Source organism: Gorilla gorilla, chromosome 6 (genome assembly GCF_029281585.2).
Source record: "Gorilla gorilla gorilla isolate KB3781 chromosome 6, NHGRI_mGorGor1-v2.1_pri, whole genome shotgun sequence".
Classification (NCBI taxonomy): Eukaryota; Metazoa; Chordata; class Mammalia; order Primates; family Hominidae; genus Gorilla; species Gorilla gorilla.
Genome location: NC_073230.2, coordinates 112299328 through 112324894, shown reverse-complemented (window position 1 = coordinate 112324894; position 25567 = coordinate 112299328). Strand labels below are relative to the sequence as shown.

The following is a 25567-nucleotide window of genomic DNA, read 5'->3' as shown; positions in this document are numbered from 1 at the left end:
ACTTCTGGCTGAACATTTTTCTTTCTGCTTTATTGCACCACTTTACTGCTCATTAAAATCACTAATTCTTCCTGATTAATTTGAAATCAAATGGCAATGCAAAACATATACATCCAATGTTTCTCCTACTTTAAAAAAGCTTTGGCCAAAGCTTTTATTATTCAATATGGTGGTGGGAAACTATCATAATGCATGTGGTCATACGCCTAAGTGAGCTACTTTGATGCGGGACAGAAGCGGATAATAGGAGCATAGGTAATGGAGCCGACAAACTTGTACTTGAAACCCAGCTTTGCCACTACAAGTAAGTAGGAAAGTTTATGCATCCATTGGATGAAGATCCATTTGATAATCTTCCTCAGTGGACAGATGGGAGGATACAATGAGAATTTATATGTAGAGCACCCAGCCAGCATATGCCTAGGATATAAGCCATCTAAGCAAGTGCTTTGTATGATGTGAAATCCTTAAATGGGTGTGGGTCAAAAAAATAGTGAAAATATATTCTAACAAGCTTTTCTGCCTAATAACATTAGAGATCACCTTTTATTATATTACAAGAAGAGATATGGAAAAAAGCATACAATTTTGAAGCCATTTATTTGTTTATGAATTGGTTATTAACAAGTCTATATAAGGTTAGGATTCCAATTTAAAGTTTTCACTTGAAAGCCTTCAGGGTTCAGTTGTATGTCATGTAACGAGGAGTAGCACTGAATTTGGCATAAGACTTAATGACCTTATTTACAGCTTCCAAGAAATCCTTCTCGGTAGCAATTTTTCGCCGTGCTCTGATGGCAAACATACCAGCCTCTGTGCAGACGCTTCTAATCTCAGCACCTTTCAAACAAAAAATAAACAGGCTTAATTAAAGCAGCCTGAGCAGACAGACCAGCAAATATAAGCAAGAACTTTCTACTTACCAGTGCTATTTGGACATAGTCGTGCTAACAATTCAAATCTGATATCTCTTTCAACACTCATTGAACGAGCGTGAATCTTAAATATGTGGGTCCGACCCTAAAAATGAGAGAATTGACAAATATTAAAATGGAAAAAAATAACAGGAAGAAAAAACTTCAAAAATCCCTTTCCAAAATGAAATGGTTTTCTTACCTCTAGATCCGGCAAGCTAAATTCAATTTTTCTATCCAATCTCCCTGGTCTCATCAGTGCTGGATCCAAAGTATCAGGTCTGTTAGTGGCCATCAGCACTTTAATATTGCCTCGAGGATCAAAACCATCAAGCTGATTGATCAGTTCCAACATTGTTCTCTGCACTTCATTGTCACCTCCAGCACCATCATCAAAACGAGCCCCTGAGAAGACAAAAGGAAAGATAAGCTCTTCAAGTCCACTCAAGAGTAGCACTATGCATGACCTGAAAGTACCAAAAATCTCAGCTCAAATCATGTCCTCAGGCACAAGTGCACATCCCACTTTGAAGCAAATCCTGTAAGAACAGCCTGCTTTATATAAAACTAATTAGAAAGTGAATCTTTGCTTTCAAAAGTATTCATCACAGATTTACTTAACGTTTTTTAAACTGCCTATGGGGCAGTTTAGTGTTTTCAAAGTCTACCACATTTATTACTTAATTTGAACCTCTCAAAAACTCATGAAGTACACAAGACAAGAATTATTCCCTTTATAAGATGAGCAAACAGGCTCAGAGATTAGTTAAAATAACTTGTCCTCAGGAGTTCGAGACCAGCCTGGCCAACATGGTGAAACCACGTCTCTACTAAAAATACAAAAATTAGCCAGGCATGGTGGTAGGCATCTGTAATTGCAGCTACTCAGGAGGCTGAGACATGAGAATTGCTTGAACCCAGGAGGCAGAGGTTGCAGTGAGCCAAGATCATGCCACTGAACTCCAGCCTGAGCAACAGAGTGAGACTGTTTCTTAAAACAAAAAAAAAAGTCTAGATTTCATGGCTAATACTGTATTTCATCAAATCTGTGAAGCCAACAAGAACATTATTTTATGTGCACTAAGAAAAACCACCATCAATTAAATTATGCCCCAGTGCTTTCTTATGATATTAGATGATACTTCTCAATTTACGAGTTGTTTAAAGTATGGAAATAGGTGTTGTATGAATGAAATCAGATATAGACTGAGCATCCCAAATTTGCAAATGCAAAATCCAAAATGCTTCAAAATTTGAAAGTTTGAGCACCAACATGACAAAAGCAATACTCATTGGAGCACTTTAGATTTCAGGTTTTCAGATTTGGGATACTCAATCAGTATAATGCAAGTACTTCAAAAGCCAAAATCCAAAATATGTGAATTCCAAAACACTTCTCAAACATTTCAGCTAAGGGATATTCAACCCATAGCACAAAAATAAAGGCTTTGAAAAAATGACAATGGTATATAATGTGTCTTCTTGCCTTTATAGTTTAGCACTACTACTTATTAGATCTGTGGCGCCACTGTTTCAGAGCTCATAGAAGAGTTGGAGTTAAAATTCTGTACAAGATTAACATATCACGACATATCACTTTACAGCTTTCATGAAACTGAATCCTAAAGCAGTTCTCTAACGTATCATTCTCACCTCCAATAGCATCAATTTCATCAAAGAAGATAAGGCAGGCTTTTTTTGTTCTGGCCATTTCAAAGAGTTCACGAACCATTCGAGCCCCCTAATGAGAAAAATGATTTATTAATTCAAAATTGGTTTCAAAATATTTTAAAATAAATAAAAAGTTATGCTTCAAACTTTTCAATATTTATTCCTAACAGTATTCTCACCCATTATTACCTAAACGTTATTTTTTTATTTTTTTGAGATGGAGTCTTCCTCTGTCGCCCAGGCTGGAGTGCAGTGGTGCGAGCTCGGCTCACTGCAACCTCTGCCACCTGGGTTCAAGCGATTCCCCTACCTCAGCCTCCCGGGTAGCTGGGATTACAGGCATGTGTCACCACACCCCGCTAATTTTTGTATTTTTAGTAGAGACGGGGTTTCAGCATCTTGGCCAGGCTGGTATTGAACTCCTGACCTCATGTTCCACCCATCTCAGCCTCCCAAAGTGCTGGGATTACAGACGTGAGCCACTGCGCCCAGCTATTTTAATTTTATTTTTTATTTTTTGAGACAGAGTTTTGCTCTTGTTGCCCAGGCTGGTGTGCAATGGCACGATCTTGGCTCACTGCAACCTTCGCCTTCTAGGTTCAAGCGATTCTCATGCCTCGGCCTCCCGAGGAGCTGGGATTACAGACATGCGCCACCACATCCGGCTTTTTCTATTTTCAATGGAGACGGGGTTTCTCCATGTTGGTCAGGCTGGTTTCGAACTCCTGACCTTAGGTGATCCGCCTGCCTCTGCCTCCCAAAGTGCTGGGATTACAGGCGTGAGCCACCGTGCCTGGCCTATCTAAACTTTTTTTTAAAAAGACTGAAGTTTGCTCCCCAGTCCACCAAATTAATCTTGCCAGCCTTAAAATATTAAGTCATTTTCATGATTCTGTATCTATTAAATAGCAATAGGTTTCAGATCTGAAGAAGTCAAATTAATAGTTAAATAAAGGAACCATTCTAATTAGTAAAACTTGAGTAAATAAAAGCATCTGATCTATCACTTGGAATTCCTGATCATTGAATTTGACTTGCAAGTTTTAGTTAGGGAATAAAAGGATACCTCAACTCATGCAGCTCCGTAGCTAATTCTTATTGTAAATATACGAATCATCAACAGGTTTCAGATACAATATGTATAGCCCTAGACTTATTCTCTAAATATATCTATATATATATGTATATGTATGTCTACAAACATAAAAACAACCTATGTTCTCACTTTCTCATTAGGACTGAAAACACTGCCCCTGAAGTAAAAGTATACTTTTGAATTCATTTACCAGGCATTTCCATAGAAAAACCACATCTGTAGAAAATGTCACGCTTTTGAGGAGGGGGCATACTGGTTAAAATTTTAAGTGGTTGCCTATTTCCAAATGACCACGAAGGCAGCTTCTAAACTACTAATTACAATCAAGAAATTTCAGGTCTCAGGCCGGGCGTGGTGGTTCTTGCCTATACTACCAGCACTCTGGGAGGCCAAAGCAGATGGATCACTTGACCCCAGGAGTTTGAGACCAGCTGGGCCACATGGCAAAACCCCTCTCTACAAAAAATAGAAAAATTAGCTGGGTGTGGTGGCATGTAGCCATGGTCTCAGCTACCTGAGAGGCTGAGATGGGAGGATCGCCTAAGCCCAGAGAGGTAGAGACTGCAGTGAGCTGAGATCATGTCACTGCACTCCAGCCTGGGCAACACAATGAGACTCTGTCCCAACAAAAGAAAAAAGAAATTTCAGGTCTGGATCCCTCAATGCAGAAGTGCCATTTTTAATTTCATTCATACTGTAAAATCTTTCACAAGGCTATATATTCTTTGATAAATTTACTTTACCTCACCGACGTATTTCTGTACAAGCTCAGATCCAATAACTCGAATGAAGCACGCATCAGTCCGATTAGCAACTGCCCGCGCACAGAGTGTCTTGCCTGTACCGGGTGGACCAAAGAGCAGCACGCCCTTGGGAGGCTCAATGCCAAGGTTCACAAACCTCTCTGGCTGTGATAGAGACACAATTTTCACACTTAACCACTTCTGTATAACAAAAATCAGACTACTTCTAAATCAACAAAGTGCTTTTATGTTTAGTATTTTATCCTGAAAACCATACTTTAAATCAAAATTATTAAGTCCACAATATACATACTTGAACTAAATAAGAAATTTTACTTATTCTAAGACATAAGTTCTAAACTGGACTTCTATCAATACATAAGACTAAATGGCTTTTAAAAGGCACTTCTATTATCCAGTCTTAAAATATTTTCCTAATTTAAAAAAAATTATGGTGTTTAAGGAACAAAATTATCTGGTATTCAGTATCCTAGTTTTCCATTATCCTCCCAAGTTTAACCTGCTTCAATTTAAGCCCCTTTCTTCTCGATGTCTTTTGAAGAACCAGTTTCTTCTATAATAGCCTGTAACATATTTAACATATTGCTAAAGGTTACACTGTGCCTCCTCTGTCACTGTAAACAGCAGATCTTTCTTTTTTAAATATACTTGACCACTCAATCCTTTTTGCTTGCTCTCCCCTAGAACTTACCAACTCTCCACACCTCCCCTCTCCACCCTCTCAAAAAACTCTCATTAGGGAAAATATTAAAAGCCATCTAATATACAAGCAATTTTAGTGCTCAATACACAAAAGACATCTTTATACAAAGAAATTTAAATACAACACTCAGCTACTTACATGAAGTAATGGGGTTTCAACTACTTCTCGCAGTTTCTCAATCTGTTCCTTACAGCCACCAACATCACTGTATGTGACATCAGGTTTCTCTTCCACCTAAGAGAGGGACAGAAATGTACAACATACAGTCACAGGCTTTTTGGATACTGTCCAAATTCAATAGAATAGACCTAATACCTTAAAAGAAAAACTCACAAGTGAGAATTTTAATAAAAATTGAATACATTGCCCAGTGCCCTGGAACTACTTGCTGTATTAACTTGTTATGATACTAATGAATGAAAAACAAACTAGTAAAATAAAGACAGGCTGAGACTGTGTCTCAAAAAATATATATATAAAATACTGCCGGGCTCAGTGGCTCACGCCTGGAATCCCAGCACTTTGGGAGGCTGAGGCAGGCCAAACACTTGAGGTCATGAGTTCGAAACCAGTCTGGCCAACATGGTGAAACACCGTCTCTACTAAAAAGACAAAAATTAGCTGGGCGTGGTGGCGGGTGCCTGTAATCCCAGCTACTCGGGAGGCTGAGGCAGGAGAATTGCTTGAACCCGGGAGGTAGAGGTTGCAGTGAGCCAAGATCACACCATTCTACTCCAGCCTGGACAAGAGTGAAACTCCATCTCAAAAAAAAAAAAAAAAAAAAAAAGACATAGCCTTCCTTTTCCCTCCCATAGTTTCTTACCTGCATCATGGTAACTGTTGGGTCAATCTTAGGAGGCAATGGAATGTGAATTTGATATTTATTTCTATCCACGCTAAGGAAGTAAAAAAGATAGTCAATAATACATTCTTTAAGCTTTCAAAGTGCTTTTATGTTTAGTCTTTTATCCCCAAAACCATACTTTAAGAAAACGAGAGAGACAGAGTCCCTAATTATATAAAGAGAAATAAAGAGAGCATGAAATCTGAGGATACTAAACTATATGTCTAATGTCGCAAACAACCTATCCAACAGCAATCAAACCCTTGAGGAGGGAGGGGAGATTTTTTTTTTTAATTTACTAAGTGAGTTGTTATGTATTCTATAGACATTAACACACTTAGCATCACAACTATCCTAAAGCAAGTACTCCCCCAACCTATACCATGTTACCTTAAATGGACTGGTAACCTCAACTCTGAAATTTGAAGCCATTCATAATAAACAACAGTGGGAGTAGGGGAGTCAGGGAAGCCGATGGGAAGTTAGGAAGCAGATGCAGAAGAAAGAATTTTCAACTATAGTACATTACTAGATCATCCTTTGGTATTCCAAGGAACTCAGTCCATTTATTCACTACAAAGCCAAGGATATGAATGTGAGACAGTATCCTTAGTGAAAGAAAAGTATTTATTGTAAATAGAAATCTTACCCCACTCTCATCCCTTCTTCAATGTCAGTAGGTGCCACCTGATCACTAAGGTCCACCACAAACTTGGCAAACTGCTTTACGTTGATAATGTATTTTGGGTCCTCCGAATCAGCATTGATTATCTTTGTACACCTAACACAGCAAAAAGCTTGATTAGAATAAGGAACCTAAGCCACTAATAATGAATTCAACTAACTAGATTATATCCTGAGTGTGCAATATACAGGTATAAACTAGAACTACAGAAACTGGGACACTGTTAAAGATCCTTTTCTATACCCAACTCCAAAGGTCCATTCGACTTTAGCCAAGTCATAAAATTTTCAAATACATTCTCCTGGAAAATTAAACCCAAATATCTCATCATTAAGAAGTTCTCTGATTTCTTGATTTCCATAGTTTGTATTCCTTTATTAGTGATGCTCCTGTATATCTTAAGTTGCTCTCGTTTTTATTTTCCCTACAAAAAGATGGTCATCTTGTCTTACACCAAATTCAGTAATAAATGGGTTTTCATTCTTTTCCTGAATTTATACTTTAAATCCGTTTTTCTTTTTTTTTTTTTTTTTTTTTGAGATGGAGTTTCACTCTTGTTGCCCAGGCTGGAACACAATGGCATGATCTTGGCTCACTGCAACCTCCACCTCTTGGGTTCATGCAATTCTCCTGCCTCAGCCTCCCGAGTAGCTGGGATTACAGGCATGCACCACCACGCCTAGCTAATTTTTTTTTTTTTTTTTTTTTTTTTTTTTTTAGTAGAGAGGGGGTTTCTCTCGAACTCCCAACCTCAGGCTAGTCAGGCTGGTCTCGAAATCCCAACCTCAGGTGATCCGCCCACCTCAGCCTCCCAAAGTGCTGGGATTACAGGCGTGAGCCACCACACCCGGACTTTAAATCCATTTTTATTGTTTTTGCTACTTTTTTTCTTTTTTTAACTGAGGCAGTAGAAGCTTGTTTTTTTTTTTTCTTTTTCTTTTTTTTGAGACAGAGTCTTGCTCTGGAGCCCAGACTGGAGTGCAGTGGTGCAATCTCGGCTCATTACAATCTCTGCCTCCTGGGTTCAAGCAGTTCTCCTGCCTCAGCCTCCCAAGTAGCTGGCATTACAGGAACGCGCCAGCATGCCCGGCTAATTGTTTTGTATTTTTAGTATATACGGGGTTTCACCATGTTGGCCAGGCTGGTTTCAAACTCCCGACCTCAAGTGATCCACCTGCTTTGGCCTCCCAAAGTGCTGGGATTACAGGCGTGAGCCATTGCACCCGGCCAGTAGAAGCTATTTTTAACTTAATTATATTCATTTCCATATGGCCTGGTAAAAATGAATTTATAATGCCATGCACATCACAGTATAAAATAGTCAACTGCCTTTCCCCTTCTATAGTATCTATCTACTAAAGAAAAACAAAAACAAAAAACAGAACTCACATTAGAAAGCTGCTACATAAGCCACAGCAAGAATTACAGAGAAATACAAAAATAGCCTGTGGAGTGCGCACATAGGTAGAGCTAAAAGTAAGGTACAGAATGCTTTGGCTTAGCCAGGTGTGGTGGGATGCACCTGTAGTCCCAGCTACTGAGGAGGCTGAGGCTGGAGGATCACTTGAGCCCAGGAGGTCAAGGCTAAAAAAGAATGCTTTGTCCTGATAGCATAATTGTGTGAAGGACTCTGTTTTCTGTTACCAACCATGTTTGCTAGGGAAGAAGAATTATACCCATTCTCTACCAAAAAAAAAGAGGCTGACCAAAAAACCTGAAAGGAAAAACAAGAACAACAAACAGCAATAATACCAAACCCCGGGGAGAGGAAGAATCTGATTTCCAGAGGTGACACATTACATTATTTTAAATGTCTAGTTATCACCAAAAAGTTATGAGATGCAAAACATTATGAAGTGCATTTTCCCTTATGTATGACATTATGGCTCATACATAAGGGGAAAAAAAGCAGTCAAACTTTTTTTTTTTTTTTTTGAGACGGAATCTCACTGCTGCCCAGGCTGGAGTGCAGTGGCGCGATCTTGACTCACTGCAACTTCTGCTTCCCAGGTTCGAGCAATTCTCCTGCGTCAGCCTCCTAAGTGTCTGGGATTACAGGCACCTGCCACCACGCCCAGCTAATATTTTTATATTTTTAGTAGAGACAGGTTTCACCATGTTGGCCAGGCTGATCTCAAACTCCCGACCTCAAGTGATCCACCTGCCTCAGCCTCCCAAAGTGCTGGGATTACAGGCATGAGCCACTGCGCCCAGTCAAACAAAAACCTTAAATCAGTACAAGAAATATTTTCAAAAAGCTAAAAGAAACCATATCTAAAGAGTTTATAGGAATGATGAGAAGAATGTCTCACCAATAGTGAATACAGATAGAGAAATTAGACTGGAATATTATTTGGCCATAAAAAGTTCCATCTATTTTAGAATACGGATGAACCTTGAAATATGCTAAGTGAAGGAAGCCATGTACTATATGATTCCATTTAGATGATATGTCCAGGATAGACAAATTCATAGAAACAGAAAGTAGATAAATGGTTGCCAGGGGCTGGAAAGAGACGGGAATGAAGACTGCTAATGGGTATTGGGTTTGTTTTTGGGGTGACAAAAATATTCTATTCTGGAATTAGATAGTGATGATCAATGCACAATTTTCTAGATATTCTAAAAATCACTAAATTGTATACTTTAAAAGAGTGAACTTCATGATATCTGAATTTTATATCAATAAGATTGTTATTTAAAAAATTCATAAGCTGGCCGGGCACGGTGGCTCACACCTGTAATCCCAGAACTTTGGGAGGCCGAGGTGGGCAGATGGCTTGAGCCTAGGAGTTCAAGAGCAGCCCAGGCAACATGGCAAGACCCTGTCTCTACTAAAAATTAAAAAAAAAAAAAAAAGCCAGACATGGGGTGGTATGCACCTGTGGTCCCAGCCACTTGGGAGGCTGAGGTGGGAGCCCAGGAAGCAGAGGCTGCAGCGAGCTGAGATCATGTTACTGCACTCCAGCCTTGGTAACAAAGTGAGACCTTGTCTCAAATAAAAAAAAAAAAATTCACAAGCTAAAAATTACACATACACAAATTTTATCAAGAGTTTTAAGCAAAGAGTATGAGACTAAAATCAATGGAAACTTTTTCAAAATAATCTTTGCTTTCTTTAAGGCCTGGGATCTTGTAGGGGTATAGGGCTCTTTAGCTAGTCTGTCTGTTATGAAAAATCTATATGAAAAGTTTCCCTGTAACTGCTTTACAGAAAAAAGAAAATTCCCCTCATATGGCCTAGAAAAATGTACCTAGATTTTTTAACTTACCATAGAGAGATAAGAACACATTACAACCATGATATAAGAGCAGAACATTCAACACACACACAAAAATGAAAGAATAAAGATAAGAGCCTTGAAATAAAAAACCTGAGTTTTTTTACCTGAGAAATTAAAAACCTACGAGAAGAAAAATGGGAGGAAAAAAACATCAACAGAAAAATTCAAAGATAAAGAAAAGCTCATAGAAAGTAAAGTAAAAAGGCAAAAAGAAGAAAAACAGGAAGGAAAGATTAGCATATTAGAGGAGCAATCCTGGAGGCCCCATATCCAAATAAGAGAATTCAGGAATAACGGTCCAAGAAAATGGAAGGAAAGAAATTAACAAATAGTTTCAAGAAGATTTGCCTTACTAAAGGACAAGAGAGCCCAGGACAATGGATGAAAACAGACCAACACCAAGGCATATCACCATGAAATTTCAAAATAGAACAAGAGAAGACTCTACAATTTTCAGAGAAAAATTAGGCCACATATACAGGACTGAGGATCAGAATGGCTTCAGAGTAACACTGGGAGGCAAAGGACAACAGAACGACGCCTTCAAAATTTTGAAGGGAAAAGAACTGTATACTCAGCTAAGACACTTTCAGACATATGCAGTCTCAAAATATTACCTCCCAACTGACCCTTTTCCAAGAAGCTACCAGAGGATGTATTAGACCAAGCAACAGGAGAGACGTAAAGGGCAATCTCCAGGGTAGAGAAGTCAGACAACAATTGTCATTAAACAGGCATAAAGGACAACTGGTCCAAACCAAAGCAGGTCAGAAGGTGCTGGGAAAAACTTAAGGAAAATGAAACCGAGAGAACACTAGATGCAACTAAGGTATAACTGAGAGAAAACGAACAGATCTAATGCATCTGAAGAGCAGTTTAGACAATCAAGAGAAAGTGGGAGGTTGAGTTCATAATATATGCACAGAAAACCAGGCAAATGAAAAAACAAGACATTATAACAACCACCACCAAAAGAAGTGGTACAAGAAAGGAAAAACAATCACAGCTTACCACTTGGCTCTTTGTGAATAGTGTTTACATAGCCATAATCATATAAACACTGAATACTGATCTAACCAAAATTATAACAGAATTACATAGGAAGGATGAGGGGATAGGAAGGGTGTGCCTTCAAGGTGAAGGCAGAGGAAACAAAACAAAATCCTCATCTTCCATGATGGAAAGCCAAAAGATAATACCTAAAACTAAAAAATCAAGAAGTAGGAATCTATAATACACAAGATATACCAATATCCATTAGAACCATGAAGACGAAAACCAAAATCATCAGCTAAAAAAGGTGAAAATGAGTGTCATTAGGGAAGAGAAATTGGGAAATACAGTTGTTATTATTTAACTGTTTAACTCTTTTCTTTTTTTTTTTTTTGAGACAGAGTATCACTCTGTCACCCCAGGCTGAAGTGCAGTGGCACAATCTCAGCTTTCTGCAACCTCTGCCTCCCAGGTTCAAGCGATTCTCCTGCCTCAGCCTCTCCAGTAGCTGGGATTACAAGCGCCCGCCACCACACCCAGTTAATTTTTGTATTTTTAGTAGAGACGGGGTTTCACTATGTTGACCAGGCTGGTCTTGAACTCCTGACCTCAAGTCATCTGCCTGCCTGGGCCTCCCAAAGTGCTGGGATTACAGGCGTGAGCTGCCATGCCCAGCCTGAACTATTTAACCCTTCAAAAACCATGATAAAACTAAAAAGTGAGTGAATAAATAAAAGTGAGAAAAGATGGAAATTGTGAGGTAGGGAGGGTGAGTAGATGGGAAATAAAAATAATCTTTAGCTTTTAGGAACTAAAAATAAAAACAAAATTTTTAAAAGGATCATAAACAGAGGAGAATATGTTTATAGCCTTGAATTGGGCTAGGTTTTTCTAAGCAACATTAACACCCAAAAGGTATAATGGAAATATTGGTATATTTTATCTCCTAAAAATGTAAAACATTAGTACAACAAAAGGTACCAAGAAGTTAAAAGTGACTAGGGAAAAATACTTGTAGCATACTTAAGAAAAGATAATATGTACAATATATGAACTGTTTCTAAAATTAACAAGAAACAACCCAAGAACAAAACATGAGTAGTCAAAGAAATACAGATGTTTAGTAAACAAAAGAAGTAGCTATCATACTAGTAATCAACACAGTACAAATTAAAATTATTTTCCCTCAAATGGCAAAAGTGTAAAAATTGAAAACTGCGTATCTTACATTGATCAGACAAATGGACATTTGCCTCAAAGCCTCTTGGTAAAAGTATAAACTGGCCAAAGTAATTTTCACAGGATTTTAAAACTATAATATCTTTGACCCCTAGAATTCCACTTGTAGTAAGCTAGCCTACAGAAATGTATGCACATACACTGAGAAACATTTAACATGAATATTCACTACAGCACTGTGTATAGTAACAGAAATTGTTACAGCCTAACATCTACACATTATGCAATTTTTGCAATTTTTTAAAAACACAAGAAAAAAGAAATAAGTATACCTATATTAAAGACAAAGATTCCCAAAACAGGTAGTTATATCTAAAAAAAAAAAAAAATCAGGATATGTTTCTTTGCATGCAAATACAGGAAGATACACAGAGGATTACGCGAGCCAAACTATTTCAGTAGTTATGTTTGAGGAAAGGGCAATGGGAAAGCAAGTATGAGAAGGGAGTTTTTCATTTCTTGCTCTACATCTTTTTATATCATTTAAATCTTTTAAATGATTATGCCTTCATATATTTTTGAATAATTGTTTAAGGCATAAAATTTTAACCCCAGTTTTGTAGAAAGCTTTATTTACTTGGAATTTGGAATCAAAATTATTTATGAACTATTGCATTATCCCTGAGACTCTAACATTAAGTGCTTGAAAATACAGACAAAGGTAAGTTGCCACAGAGCACCCGTACATACCTGGCAACCTGTAAAGGCTGTTCACTCTGGAGTGTCTGCTTATCCGCAGCCAAATCCCAGAGTGCTGGTGGGGCCAGGCCAGTGTCAGATTCTTTAATACCTACATAGAGAAAGATGACAAAATTTACTAAAATGTAATGCATCACCCTATAATAAGCTTTCTAAACCTCAGCACTACTGACATTTTGCACTGAATCATTCATTGTGAGGACTATCATGTGCATTATAGACTGTTTAGTAGCATCCCTGGCCTCTCACCACTAGACGCCAGCAGCACCACCCTCTCTCAAAGTCATGACAATCAAGGATGTCTCCAGACATTGCCCAGTGTCCTCTGGGAGGGGTTGGGAGGGTAGGGCAAAATCACCCCAGCTGAAAACTACACCCTGCCCTAAAGTAACTGTCAAGCCAAAAATATAATGCCACATTTGACATTTTTGTGTAGGTCAAATATTATAAAACTTCATCATTCAAGTTCCCCCCAAAAAGTTCCAGGAAAGAGCCCAATTACTTGAAGCAAAACTATGTTGTGAGATCTTATTTTTATCCAAAAAAGTTTTTTGACTTGTTAACTGAAGTTTACTGAACTGGGTTTTGACCAACAGAAACATTACTGGCTTAGAAGATGGTACTGTTTCTTATTTCTTAACTGCATAAGCATTAAACCTGGTTGTAAAAAGCAGTGAAAGATATGGTTAAATGAGATCTAATTTCTTAACAGAAAGGAAGAATAATGATTTTTTTTAAATCTGTAATCATGAAGGAGTAAAATCTGTATTTAAACTCTTGATATTATTCACACATTACATTTAAAGGAAAGAAATGGGAATTTAAAAATACGTACCAGTGAGCTCATTAATTTTCTTGAGAAGTTGCTGAATGTCATCTTCAACTTGCTTGATCTGCCTAGAGTAAGTGCTCTGACCCTAGGTGATGAAGGTCAGTTTAGTTAGAATATCAGGATATCAACAATTTATTAAAACTACAGGTAAAAATTATTTTTAAGTTACCATTTCAATAGCTATCATTATCCCAAAGCTTGTGAAGCAGAGAGGTATTCCTGACCCAATATTTCCCCCTAAATACACAATCCACTATTATGCAAGATAACAAATGAAAATCATGGCCAGGCATGGTGGCTCATGCCTATAATCCCTGCACTTTAGGGGGCGGAGGCAGGTGGATCACCTGAGGTCAATAATTCAAGACCAGCCTGGCCAACATGATGAAACCCTGTCTCTACTAAAAATACAAAAAATTAGCCAGACGTGTAGGTGGGCGCTCATAATCCCAGCTACTCAGGACGCTGAGGCAGGAGAATCGCTTGAACCCAGGAGGCGGAGGTTGCAGTGAACCAAGATCGCGCCATTGCACTCCAGCCTGGGTGACAAGAGCAACACTCCGTTTCAAAAAAAAAAAAAAAATCGTGTGTGAAATTATGCAAAACTATCGATTTCTATGCATTAAAACTTCATTTCAGAACTAATTCAGTAATACTTGTTAAATATAGTAAATTGTGTAAATGATTTCAAATATCTTTCAATATAGCATCACATTTTAATCACAAATAGTATTAAAATAATACATAAACTGAGACATGCCAAATACTTTGATCTATTCTATAAACTTTAGGTAGGTAACTTCATTTAGTGAAGATTACCATAAGCTGCCAGGCATTCTTTTCTAATTGTTTCTTTTTATTTTATTTTTTGTTTGGTTTTTTAATTTTTGGTTTCTTAAATTCTTCTAATTATTTTGGAAGGACAATACCAAAACAGTTTTTATTTCAACATAAAACATCTATAGTTTGTAGACACTGAAAGGACTTACATAAGTTTTCAACAAGGCAATATCCCCCTCATCCAGAGCTGAAAGAAGAGAGACAATACATGAGATTCAAAAAGAAACTAGAATTAAAATTTTTAAAAAAGAAAAAAAAGAAACTAGAGCTTTTTTTCTGTTTGACTCAAATTGTTTTAAGTGAGTGTCAAAAATCAAGCAAGATAATGATGATATATATTCAATCAAATAGTTCCTGGACTCAAAGAATTTTTATCTAACTGGGAGGAAAATAGATTTTTAAAAGTACATAATATACGTGATGACCTATTTTATATAGTACATACATAAAAGACATCCATTAAGGATCTTGGTTAAATTATAACATAGTCATACAATGAAATATAATGCAAGCCCGGTGCGGTGGCTCCTGCCTGTAATCCCAGTACTTTGGGAGGCCCAGGCAGGCAGATCACCTGAGGTCAGGAGTTTGAGACCAGCCTAGCCAACCTGGAGAAACCCCGTCTCTACCAAAAATACAAAAATTGGCCTGGCATGGTGGCGCATGTCTGTAGTCCCAGCTACTCGGGAGGCTGAAGCTGGAGAATTGCTTGAACCCAGGAGGCGGAGGTTGCAGTGAGCCCAAATCACATCACCACACTCCAGCCTGGGTGACCGAGAGAGACTCCGTCTCAAAAAGAAAAAGAAAAGGAAATACAATGCAGCAATTTAAAATGATCACAGAACATAGACATAGAAAGCAATCCAACAAATGCTATTCAGTGAATCAGGTAGGTTTAAAAAAAAGGATATAATGTGCATATATTTTGTTTTTATATAAAAATCACTTAAAACACATGTGGAGAGTAACCTGAAATGGTGTTCTACAGTGGTTATCTGGGATTTCAAGTGATTTACAGTTAATCTTTTCTATTCACAAATTCTGCATTTCTGAATTTGCTTAGCTGCTCAAATTTATTTGTAATCCCCAATTCAATACTCATGTGCTTTCATGGTCATTTGCAAATAGACAGAGTGGTAAAAAATTTAAGTTCACAACTAAGAACAAGTCACTCTACCCTCTTGTTTCAGCTTTCATACAGAGATGACCAGAAGATGGAGACCGTAGGGGAAATGCAGTGTAATCCAAGCAGTTCAGGCTTTGGGGCCAGGTGGACAGGGTTTGAATGCCAGCTCTGGAATCTGTTAGTGGGGTGACCTCAGCCAAGTCACTTAACACTTCTGAACTTTGTTTTCTCTTTTGTGAAATAAAGAAAAAAAGAATCTACCAGGATGAGTTGTTTTTAGGACTTAAGATTATAATCAGCCGGATGCTGTGGCTCACACTTGTAATCCCAGGCCAAGACAGGCGGATTGCTTGAGTCCAGGCGTTCAAGAGCAGCCTGGACCACATGGCGAAACCATGTCTCTACAAAAAATGCAAAAATTAGCATGGTGGTATGCACTTGTAGTCCCAGCTACTTGGGGGGCTGAGGCAGGAGGATCGCTTGAGCCCAGGAAGTGACAGCCACAGCAAGCTGAGATTGTGCCACTGCACTTCCACCTAGGTAACAAAGTGAGACCCTGTCTCAAAAAAAAAAAAAAAAAGATTATAATCTATGTGAGATGTATATACATACTTCTCCTAGGATCAAATGTTCAGTACTTTCCAACTGACCATTCACAGCAACTTTATAGAATATATCTATCATGAAAAACAAGAACCAATTATACAATCATACATATTTTAAGGAAAAAAACGGCAGGTCTTTTTTTTTTTTTTTTTTTTTTTTAACTAAGTATCAGTAGAGGTAGGAAAAAGCATGCTTAGGTAACAGCAGCTAGACCAGGTAAGCTGAAACATAGTATACACATTAGGCGGTAATAGGAAATTAAGTAGATGGAGGTTTGGGGCTCTAGTGAAGTAGACCATAAATTCTAGAATGAGGTAATCAGGGCCACTACAGTTGACATTATAGGAACTGTGCCTTAGGAAGAATTAGCTCGCTGAGATATGAAGAAACAAATTGGAGTGAGGCCACTCGGAAGTCATAAGAACCTAAATAAAAATGGTAGCAATGAAAAGAGAAAGGAAGAGTTGGATTAAAAAAAAACCCTCAGAGGAAGAATCTACAGCACATGGCAAATGACTAAATGTGAGAAGCTGAGGGGAGAGGATCAAACATGATGCCCAGGCTTTGGACCTAGGTACCACACAACAGAAGTCACAATAGAAAGTGGTTAGCAGAGGGAGATACGAAGTTCAGTTTAAATTTTATTAAGTTTGTGGTACTGTTATCTGCACAGAAGAGTTAACTGCTATCCTTTGAAAGGCCTGCTTATAAGGTTGGTTCTTGGCTCTTGTCTGAGAACAATTTCAGAGGGTTCCTACCATTCCCAGAACTGAAAAAGGTGGTTCACTGTGCTTAAAATGTTTATACAAACTACAGGGTTTATGCAGAACACTTATCTTCCTTCAGGGAGTCTAGAATTTTGGTATGTTCTAGGCAGAGATGCCTACATTACCACCCCATAATAAAAACCCTGGGTGCCAAATCTCTAACAAGCTACTCTGGTTAGCAACATTTTACACATATTGTCACTACCTGTTGCTGGGGGAATTAAGCACATCCTGTGTGACTCCACTGGAAGAGGACCCTTGGAAGCTTGTGCCTGGTTTCTCCTGGACTTGGCCCCATGTGTCTTTTCTCTTTGCTGATTTTGCTTTGTATCCTTTCACTAAAATACATCATAGCCATGAGTATGACTACATGCTGAGTCTTATGAATGCTCTTAGCAAATTACTGAGCCTGAGGGTAGGCATGAAGACTATCCAACACACCGGCATATCCTGATGCAGCATTCTAAAAGGCGGAGATAAATCTGGCTCTAGAGGTCAGATGCTAGCTTGAGGTTAAAAAGGTTGACTAGGGAAGCACATACAGTCCAAGACCAGAACGGATGAAATTAACAGAAACAAAACTTTAGAGAAGCCATGTGAGGACACAATGAAGGAAAGAAAAGAAGCAGGCGGATAAACGGGAAGGTTCAGCAAGAGAAACCAAGGGAAGCTCAAAGGCTCAACAATGTCAAAAACACAAGGATTAGGACTGAGAAATACTAAAGATCTGGGAATTAAGAAACTACTGCTCAGTTTCAACTGATTTATATAGATAGAAACTAAAGTGCAAGAAGTTTAAAAATAAAATAAGAGCCTGGCATGGTAGCTCACCCCTGAAATGCCAGTACTTTGGGTGACCAAGGTGGGAGGATCACTTGAGCCCAGGAATTTGAAACCAGTCTAGGCAACATAACAAGACCCTGTCTCTACAAAAAAAAAAATAAGTTTTAAATGAGCATGGCATGGTGGTGCACGCCTGTTGTCCTAACTACTAGGGAGGCTGAGGCAGGAGAATGGTTTTAGCCCAGGAGTTCCCAGCCTGCAGTGACTATGATCATGCCACTGCACTCCAGCTTGAGCGACAGTGCAAGACTGTCTCTAAAAATAAATATATAAGTAGTAAAGAAATGTACTGTGGGCGAATAGTAATAGCTGCTATAAATTGAGATGATCACTGTATGAGACACCGTGATTAGAGATACATATTGATATTATCTAATTCTATATAAACCTGTGAAGTAAATACAATTATTTCTACATTATAGATAGGAAAAACAGTTTCACAGAATTTATTAGACAAAACTCAAAGCCAAGATTCAAACCTAGGTCTTCCTAACTCCTAAGCCTGTCCTTTCTGCCACTTTTAGGCAGTGAAAGAAAAAAAAGAAAATGACTTGTAACTTAGGAGAGCAGGAAGATTTTCTCAACTACGTTTTTAAGATAAAATGGATATTAGCATGCTTATAAGAACAAAAGTGAAAAATTCCATAGGACAACAAATAGAAGAGGTAGTGACTGAAGAAACAAAGTCCAGAGGAGGAAGGCATAAGGTCAAAAACAGAAATGGGGAAGGTTGCACATAACAAAAATTGATACCACTTCCTCTAAGGCAGGATTAAAACAGAAAATGGAAAATGTCAGAGAAGTTAAGAGAACTCTTAAGTGGATTCTCAGTCGTCTCAGGAGAGAAAAAAGTCATCAGTCACGAAGAAAGAGACTGAACTGAGGACCTGAAAAACATGTAAAAGGCTTGAAATAACCACTCAAACAAAGTGAGTCAATAGGAGATTCACAAAAAGTTAACTGCAATTAGGACCAAGTTGAGATCTGAAAGCTTAAATTGAAAGTAACTTTATCAGGCTAGACGCGGTGGCTCACGCCTGTAATCCCAGCATTTTGGGAGGCCAAGGTGGGCAGATCACCTGAGGTCAGGAGTTCAAGACCAGCCTGGCCAACATGGTGAAACCCGGTCTCTGCTAAAAATGCAAAAATTAGCTGGGTGTGGTGGGGGGTGCCTGTAATCCCAGCTACGTGGGAGGTTGAGGCAGGAGAATCCCTTGAACCCAGGAGGCAGCGATTGCAGTGAGCTGAGATCACATCTCTGCACTCCAGCCTGGGTGACAAGAGCAAGACTCCATCTCAAAAAAAAAAAGGGTATGTATGAATAAACGCATAAGATCCTATATACATGTTAGTCATAACTGTATCCAAGGAATAAATGTATTAATATTTTTACAGAATAACAAACCCAGAGAAACACACAGATCACTGTGCACAGATCAAATGGTAAATCTCTGTGTCTAAGTTTTCCAATAAATACTGAGTATCTGACATTTTCAGTGTCCTCAAATATTTTTAAAAGAAACAGCAGAATGAGATGAAGGTAGAAAGGAAATGCTTTCTTTTGGGGGACAGTGTAAATGGAGAAGGGTGCTAGGAAAAGTTGAAGTTGTTAAGAAAGGGAAAAGTAAGAAGAAACATAAATACCAAAAGAACATTTAGAAATAGCTTAAGGAACAAAAGGAGAAACAGCATAAAGATGAGACTACAAACGGGACTACTGGGAAGAAGTTATATCCAAAACTGGTGTGCATATCTCATGCACTGTAAGTTAAAGTGTCAACTGGTACAATCTCCGTGGAGTGTAGTTTGGCACTTACAAAATTAGAACTCCACTTCTAGAATTTATCCTACAATTTGTACTTGTGCACTTGGTAAAAGTTACATAAACAAGATTATTCATTTTTTTAAATGTTTATTTTATGTACAAAGAACTATCATGGTTTTCCATTGGGTAGATGCCTTGGATAATCCTTTGAAGGAAGATCACTTAGTCCAACTTAATGAAACCAATATCCTTCGCATACTGACAAAAACACTGGCGGCACATATTGAGGCCATATTTCCGGATCAGACCGTGCCGGTTTGAACACACGCGACAAGAGCGAGAACCCTGGCCGAATTTTCGCGGGTGGCTCCAGCATAGCTTCTGGTGACCCATCTTGGTCTCAGAGTGCAACGAGGTAAAAGGTATTCATTGTTTTATAACAGCAACAAATTGGAAAAATCTACACGTCCATCAATAATAATTAAATACATTACTGTATACGCATAATACAGGATACTATGCAGATGCAGAGGAAGTGACTACATGATAGGAAAGTATCTCTAATATAAAATTTTTTAAAAATCAAGATGTTGAAGTATGTACAGCATGCTACATTTGTGTTAAAAAAAAAAGGAACAGATAAGCATACTTGCTTGTATATGTATAGAATATGTCTAAAAAGATATGCAAAATAGCAACATTAGTTGCCTCTGTGGAGAAGTTGGTGGCTGGGGCCAAGGATGCGAGGCTTTTCAAAGATATCTTTTCTGCCTCTTGAATTGTGAACCCTGTGAATGTATTATCTGGTCAAATAATTTTTTTTAAGAAAATTATGTCTCAGAATTGTGGCTACACAGTGACAGCTCCCGGCTGTCACAGGGGGAAGGAGGAGGAGAGGAAAGAGGATCAGGTGACCGAGCACCGCCAGGCAGAACTTTTCAAGGCCTATTAGGCCAAGCAGGGTGCGTGACTTCTTCAAGACCCGAGAGCTGAGAATGAATAAATATTTCCATCAGCAGATAATACAGAACTTGTAGTGGATGAGGGAGACTGAGAAGGCAGGCAACTTAATCCGGCCGGCGTCCAGACTAAATTACTAGAGGCACAAAAGGGCCAGAGCACAGAGCCAGGAGCGGGAATCCAGCTCCTCTCCAGTGCCAAGGCAGCTCCGCTCCAGTCCCGCCCCAGCTCCGAGCTCCGGCCCATGTCAACTGACCTCGGATGGGCTTGTCGTCCTTCTCATCCTCTTTGGTCTTCCGCTGATCGGCACCGAGGTAATCCGGCATTTTAGCAGCTCCAAAAGCCTCCGCTCCTTAATGATTACACAGCACCTTCCTTGCTTCCGGTGGTGTCTTCCCTTTCCCTTCCCCACCGGAAGTAAATTGGGCTCAGACAGACCCCTTTATGCAGTGCTTCAGAATCCGGACAGAGCCCTGGGGAAACGCTTTGGCACGCTGGTTTTTGGACTGATTACCTGTGAGAAGGAAACTTTACAGTGTTTGTAAAACGCCTGGCATATTAGACACAATAAGTAGTGGCCACATCTACAAATATAGTGAAGGTAATCTATTTCTGGTAAAGAGTTAATATCCAGAATATATAAAGAACTCCTACCACACAAGAAAACAACCTGATTTTTTAAGTGGGCAAATAACCTGAATAAACATTGCTCCAAAAAAGATATACAAATGGACAACATCACTGTTAGGAAATGCAAATCAAAACCATAGTTGGATGCCACCACATACCTATTAAGATAGCTATTATTAAAAACAAGCAAAAACAAAACAGAAAATAAGTGTTGGAAAGGATGGCCCTTGGGTCCAGCCAACCCTTGCATGTGCTGCTGGATAAAATGGAATCCTGGTGCACTGTTGATGTAAATGTAAAATGATAAAATGGTGCAACTGCTGTGGGAAACAGTATGATTGATTCCTCAGGAAATTAAAAATAATTACCATGCCATCTAGCAATTCGATTTCTGGATATGTATCCAAAAGAACTGAAAACAGGATTTCAAAGAGATATTTGTACATCCATGTCCATAAGCAACATTAGTCATGATACCCATAAGGTGGAAGCAACCCAAGTGTCCATCTACATATGAATGGATAAACAAAATGTGATACACGCATGCGCACACACACACACACACACACACAAATATTATTCAGCCTTAAAAAGGAATGAAATTCTAGTATAAGCTACAACACAGATGAACCTTGAAGACATTATGCTAAGTGAATAAGCCAGTCACAAAAAAGACAAATACTATATGATTCCACAAATATGAAGTACCTAGAGGTGTCAAATTCCTAAAGACAAAGTAGAAGGATGGTTTCCAGTGGACAGTTTTTTCCACTGGCATAGTTTCAGTTTTGTAAGATTAAATGGGTATAGAGTTTCAGTTTTGTAAGATAAAAATAGTTTTGTAGGGTGGTTACACAATAATGTGAATGTACTTAACATTACTGTAAACTTAAAAACGGTGAAGATCGTAAATTTCATGTTATGTGTATTTTAGCACAATTTTTTTAAAAAACAAAACCCCCGGCCGGGCACCGTGGCTCACCCCTGTAATTCCAGCACTTTGGGAGGCTGAAGCAGGCAGATCATGAGGTCAGGAGTTGGAGACCAGCCTGGCCAACACGGCTAAACGCCGTCTCTACTACAAATACAGAAATTAGCTGGGCGTGGTGGCACGCACCTGTAATCCCAGCTACTCGGGAGGCTGAGGCAGGAGAATCGCTTGAACCTGAGAGGCAGAGATTGCAGTGAGCCGAAATCAGGCCACTGCACTCCAGCCTGGGTGACAGAGCAAGCCTCTGTCTCAGAAAAGAAAACAAAAAACAAAAAAAACAAAAACCCATGTTAGAGTTAATGGTAAAATTGAATGGGAGGAGGTGTGAGGAAAAAAATATATTAATATGAAGAAAGTGGAGTCAGGTTACTTTGCACCTTGGAGCATGTTTTAACAGTGGTTGCATTAGTAGGGATCAGGAAGAGGTTTTGGGGCAGATTAGTTCAATTTTTTTTTTTTTTTTTTTTTTTTTAAAGACGGGGTCTCACTGTTACCCAGGCTGGAGCGCAATGGTGTGATCTCAGCTCACTGCAACCTCCACCTCCCGGGCTCAACGATCTTCCCACCTCAGCCTCCCTTAGTTCAATTTTTGAAAAGTCAGTTTTGAAGTGACAATTTTATCATGCAGCAGATATACAGACCAATTAAATGTATTTAATTGGCCTGGCACAGTGACTCACGCCTCTAATCCCAGAGCTTTGGGAGACTGAGGCAGGAGGGATCCCTTGAGGCCAGGAGTTCAAGACCACCTTGGGCAACATAGTGAGACCCTGTCTCTACAAAAAAAAAAATATATATATATATGTGTATATATATATGTATATATATATGTGTGTATATATATGTATATATATGTGTGTATATATATGTATATATATATGTGTGTATATATATGTATATATATATGTGTATATATATGTATATATATATGTGTATATATATGTATATATATATGTGTATATATATGTATATATATATGTGTATATATATGTATATATATATGTGTATATATATATATGTATATATATATAAATATATTTAAAAACTTTAATTGTGAAAATATAATGAAATTAGTAAGTTATTTTCTAATTTACTAATTTCTGGTGGTCCTTGCTAAAGAGTGGCATATCAAGTTTATTTTATTGAACCTGTTTCAGATACTGCTGTTAGGGGTAAGCCTTTACCCACTGTTTGTTTTTGCTAGTTTTTGCTTTTGACTGCAGTCTTAGAAGGAAGCATATAGTAGGAATACAATTGATTTTATTATACATTAAAAAATTAAGTCCCAGAGTCCTATAATTGGGAATATCTTGAATAAAAACTTCATTCGAACAGGGTAAAAATATTGCTGGCCTTGGAATACAATCTAACACACTAGAGAGAGGTTTCTTCTCCAAGTGAGTATTAAAAGATATAATGCAGGTAAATTAGTAATAGCACGACAAATATTAGCTGCTATTATCATCATCAAGTTAAACACAAATGTATCACAAATACACGTACGTAATTCTCCGCAAATGTATATACTAGTCGTCGATACTGGTTCATACAGGTATTTTCGTTTTTTACTTAAAAGTATAGCGCTCCTGGGAAAATCACTGATTAGGTTCAGATTAACATATAAAGCAGTAAGAACTTAAAGATAATATAAAAAGAGCTGCTTTTAAAGGTTATGTTCTACGTATTGCACTGGGACGTGGAATATAATCCTTTTTACAGGAAAACTGATGCGCCTAGGAACCATTCTCTCGTGCGACTTGGTCTCCAGCCGGATCTCAGTCAGTATAGAACTAGGTTGCCGCACACGTTGGCGGGGGTGGGAGGGTGTGAGATTGGCCTCCACACCACGAAAGATCCATCCCGGAAGTGCTTACTGGTCGTCTCCATGCGCCGGTTCCTGGGCGTCTTAGAGCCAAGGCGCGAGGCTCGGAGTGAGAGGTAGAGCTGGAGGGGACCCTAAGCGCCCTCCGCCCGGGACGTGAACCGCTGCGCCCACCGGGCCAGACCCGGCGCCATCATGCTGCTTCTGCCAAGCGCCGCGGACGGCCGGGGCACCGCCATCACCCACGCTCTGACCTCTGGTAAGTGCCCACCCAACCTCGGTTCCTTCTCACCTCAGCCGCCCCTGCCTCAGTCCTCCGCCTCGGCAACCCTGGGCTTTCACTATCCTTGACCCTGGCGACTAGCCCCGGGGCCGTGTGGGGCCGTGACGAGTGCCTTTTTGCTCCGTGTTTTAAAGTAATCCTACCCTAGATTAGAAGGAAGGAGGGTGAGGGGTGCCTTCCTTTTGCTCCTACCGTTGCTTCCTCCTCTCGCCGCTGCTGACTCATGGATTGGGCTGAGCATTTCGGGACGGAACCCCCCAGTACCCCAGAAAGGTTCTCATAAGCATCTCCTTGCCTACGGTGGAAAGACTACGCGCAGCGAGCACCCCACGTGCCTGGGGTCGTACAAAGCTTTGCTACTGGCGCTCTCTTAAACACCTTTCTCCCTCTCTACGTTTGCTCCGGCCTTGTTTTTTAAATGTCACAATTCAGACACCGCTCCTCATACTCGGTGTTTAAAGACTGTGCTGCTGAAAAGATCCGCGTAGACTTTGAAAGGCAGTTATTACAAGTGAAACTTGTCCTGCTGCTGTAGGTTTTAGATTTATGGCCGAGGACAGTCATGAGTATTGTAAACTTAAGAGTCTCCAGGTCCAGTGATCTACAGTAATTCCCATAGCCAGTCACATAGGCGCTTGTTGAATGTGATTTTGAACATAACGCATGGCACGTGTTGCATTTATGTGTCTCCGTGTGCCTCTTACAACTAGAGGAAAAGGCTTAAAAGGCATTGTTCTTAAAAGCCACACACCCATACTACACAGGTAGTACCTTTTTGACAGTGTTTTAATCCTCTCCTGTGTAAGGTGGAGGAAATCTTAAAATAAGTTGTTCAGGGATTTTCCTTTTTTGAATTGCTAATATACACATGTACAGTGATTTACCCCCACTTCCCAGGAATAGATGATACCTTTACTACAAGTTTGTAATTTCAGAGAGTTTCTGTGGTCTCATTCAAGCTTCCTAGGAACTGAATGAGATAAATAAGTATTGTTCCCATTTTACAGGTGAAGACATCCTGATTCATTTCAGGTCACATAGCCACTGTCAGACCTAGTCTAAAACCCAGAGTGTCTGGTTTCAGGTTGAGAGCTTGTTCCGCTACAGCTTAGCTGCATTAGTAAATCCCCATTTGCTGCTTCGAAAATTGCTTTCAGGACAAATTCTTGTTAGTGAATTCTTAAAATTTTTAAGAGCTATAGTTCAAGAT

The 25567-nt window shown here is 39.1% G+C and overlaps 3 protein-coding genes across 5 annotated transcripts in view; 1 reads left to right on the top strand and 2 right to left on the bottom strand.

Moving 5' to 3' along the window:
• Positions 1-581: 581 nt before the first annotated feature.
• Positions 582-24669, bottom strand: PSMC2 (proteasome 26S subunit, ATPase 2). Of its 3 annotated transcripts, none has more exons than XM_055392554.2 (13): positions 24550-24669; positions 20888-21145; positions 14714-14751; positions 13728-13809; positions 12884-12983; positions 6642-6773; positions 5972-6044; positions 5287-5382; positions 4425-4589; positions 2568-2655; positions 1117-1319; positions 924-1020; positions 582-840 (listed from the first exon to the last, which is right to left on the bottom strand). In XM_055392554.2, exons 2-13 carry the CDS (start codon positions 20955-20957, stop codon positions 683-685), a joined length of 1302 nt encoding a protein of 433 aa, XP_055248529.1. In that variant the 5' UTR covers positions 20958-21145; positions 24550-24669; the 3' UTR covers positions 582-682. The 3 variants fall into 3 exon arrangements, with proteins under 3 accessions (XP_055248529.1, XP_055248528.1, XP_018886446.1); XM_055392553.1 differs by having other exon boundaries at positions 24367-24582; XM_019030901.2 differs by lacking the exon at positions 24550-24669 and adding an exon at positions 23756-24124.
• On the bottom strand, positions 14760-20879 carry LOC129534693 (small ribosomal subunit protein uS14-like). The gene has a single exon (XM_055392555.2). It carries the CDS (start codon positions 20062-20064, stop codon positions 19894-19896), a length of 171 nt encoding a protein of 56 aa, XP_055248530.1. The 5' UTR covers positions 20065-20879; the 3' UTR covers positions 14760-19893.
• Positions 24096-25567, top strand: part of DNAJC2 (DnaJ heat shock protein family (Hsp40) member C2) — a 32841-nt gene continuing 31369 nt past the window's right edge. The window contains exon 1 of the mRNA XM_031013037.3: positions 24096-24333. Coding sequence (XP_030868897.1) covers positions 24270-24333 — 64 coding nt within the window. The 5' untranslated portion in view covers positions 24096-24269. The remainder of the gene's footprint in view (positions 24334-25567) is intronic.

Coding starts and splice junctions, on each gene's coding strand:
- LOC129534693 (XM_055392555.2), bottom strand. CDS start 20,064: ATGGGTCACCAGAAGCTATGCTGGAGCCACCCGCGAAAATTCGGCCAG.
- PSMC2 (XM_055392554.2), bottom strand. CDS start 20,957: ATGCCGGATTACCTCGGTGCCGATCAGCGGAAGACCAAAGAGGATGAG. Junction 13,810..14,713: donor TTGCCTTGTTGAAAACTTAT/GTAAGTCCTTTC, acceptor TTCATCACCTAG/GGTCAGAGCACTTACTCTAG. Junction 2,656..4,424: donor TACAGAAATACGTCGGTGAG/GTAAAGTAAATT, acceptor TTTTCTCATTAG/GGGGCTCGAATGGTTCGTGA.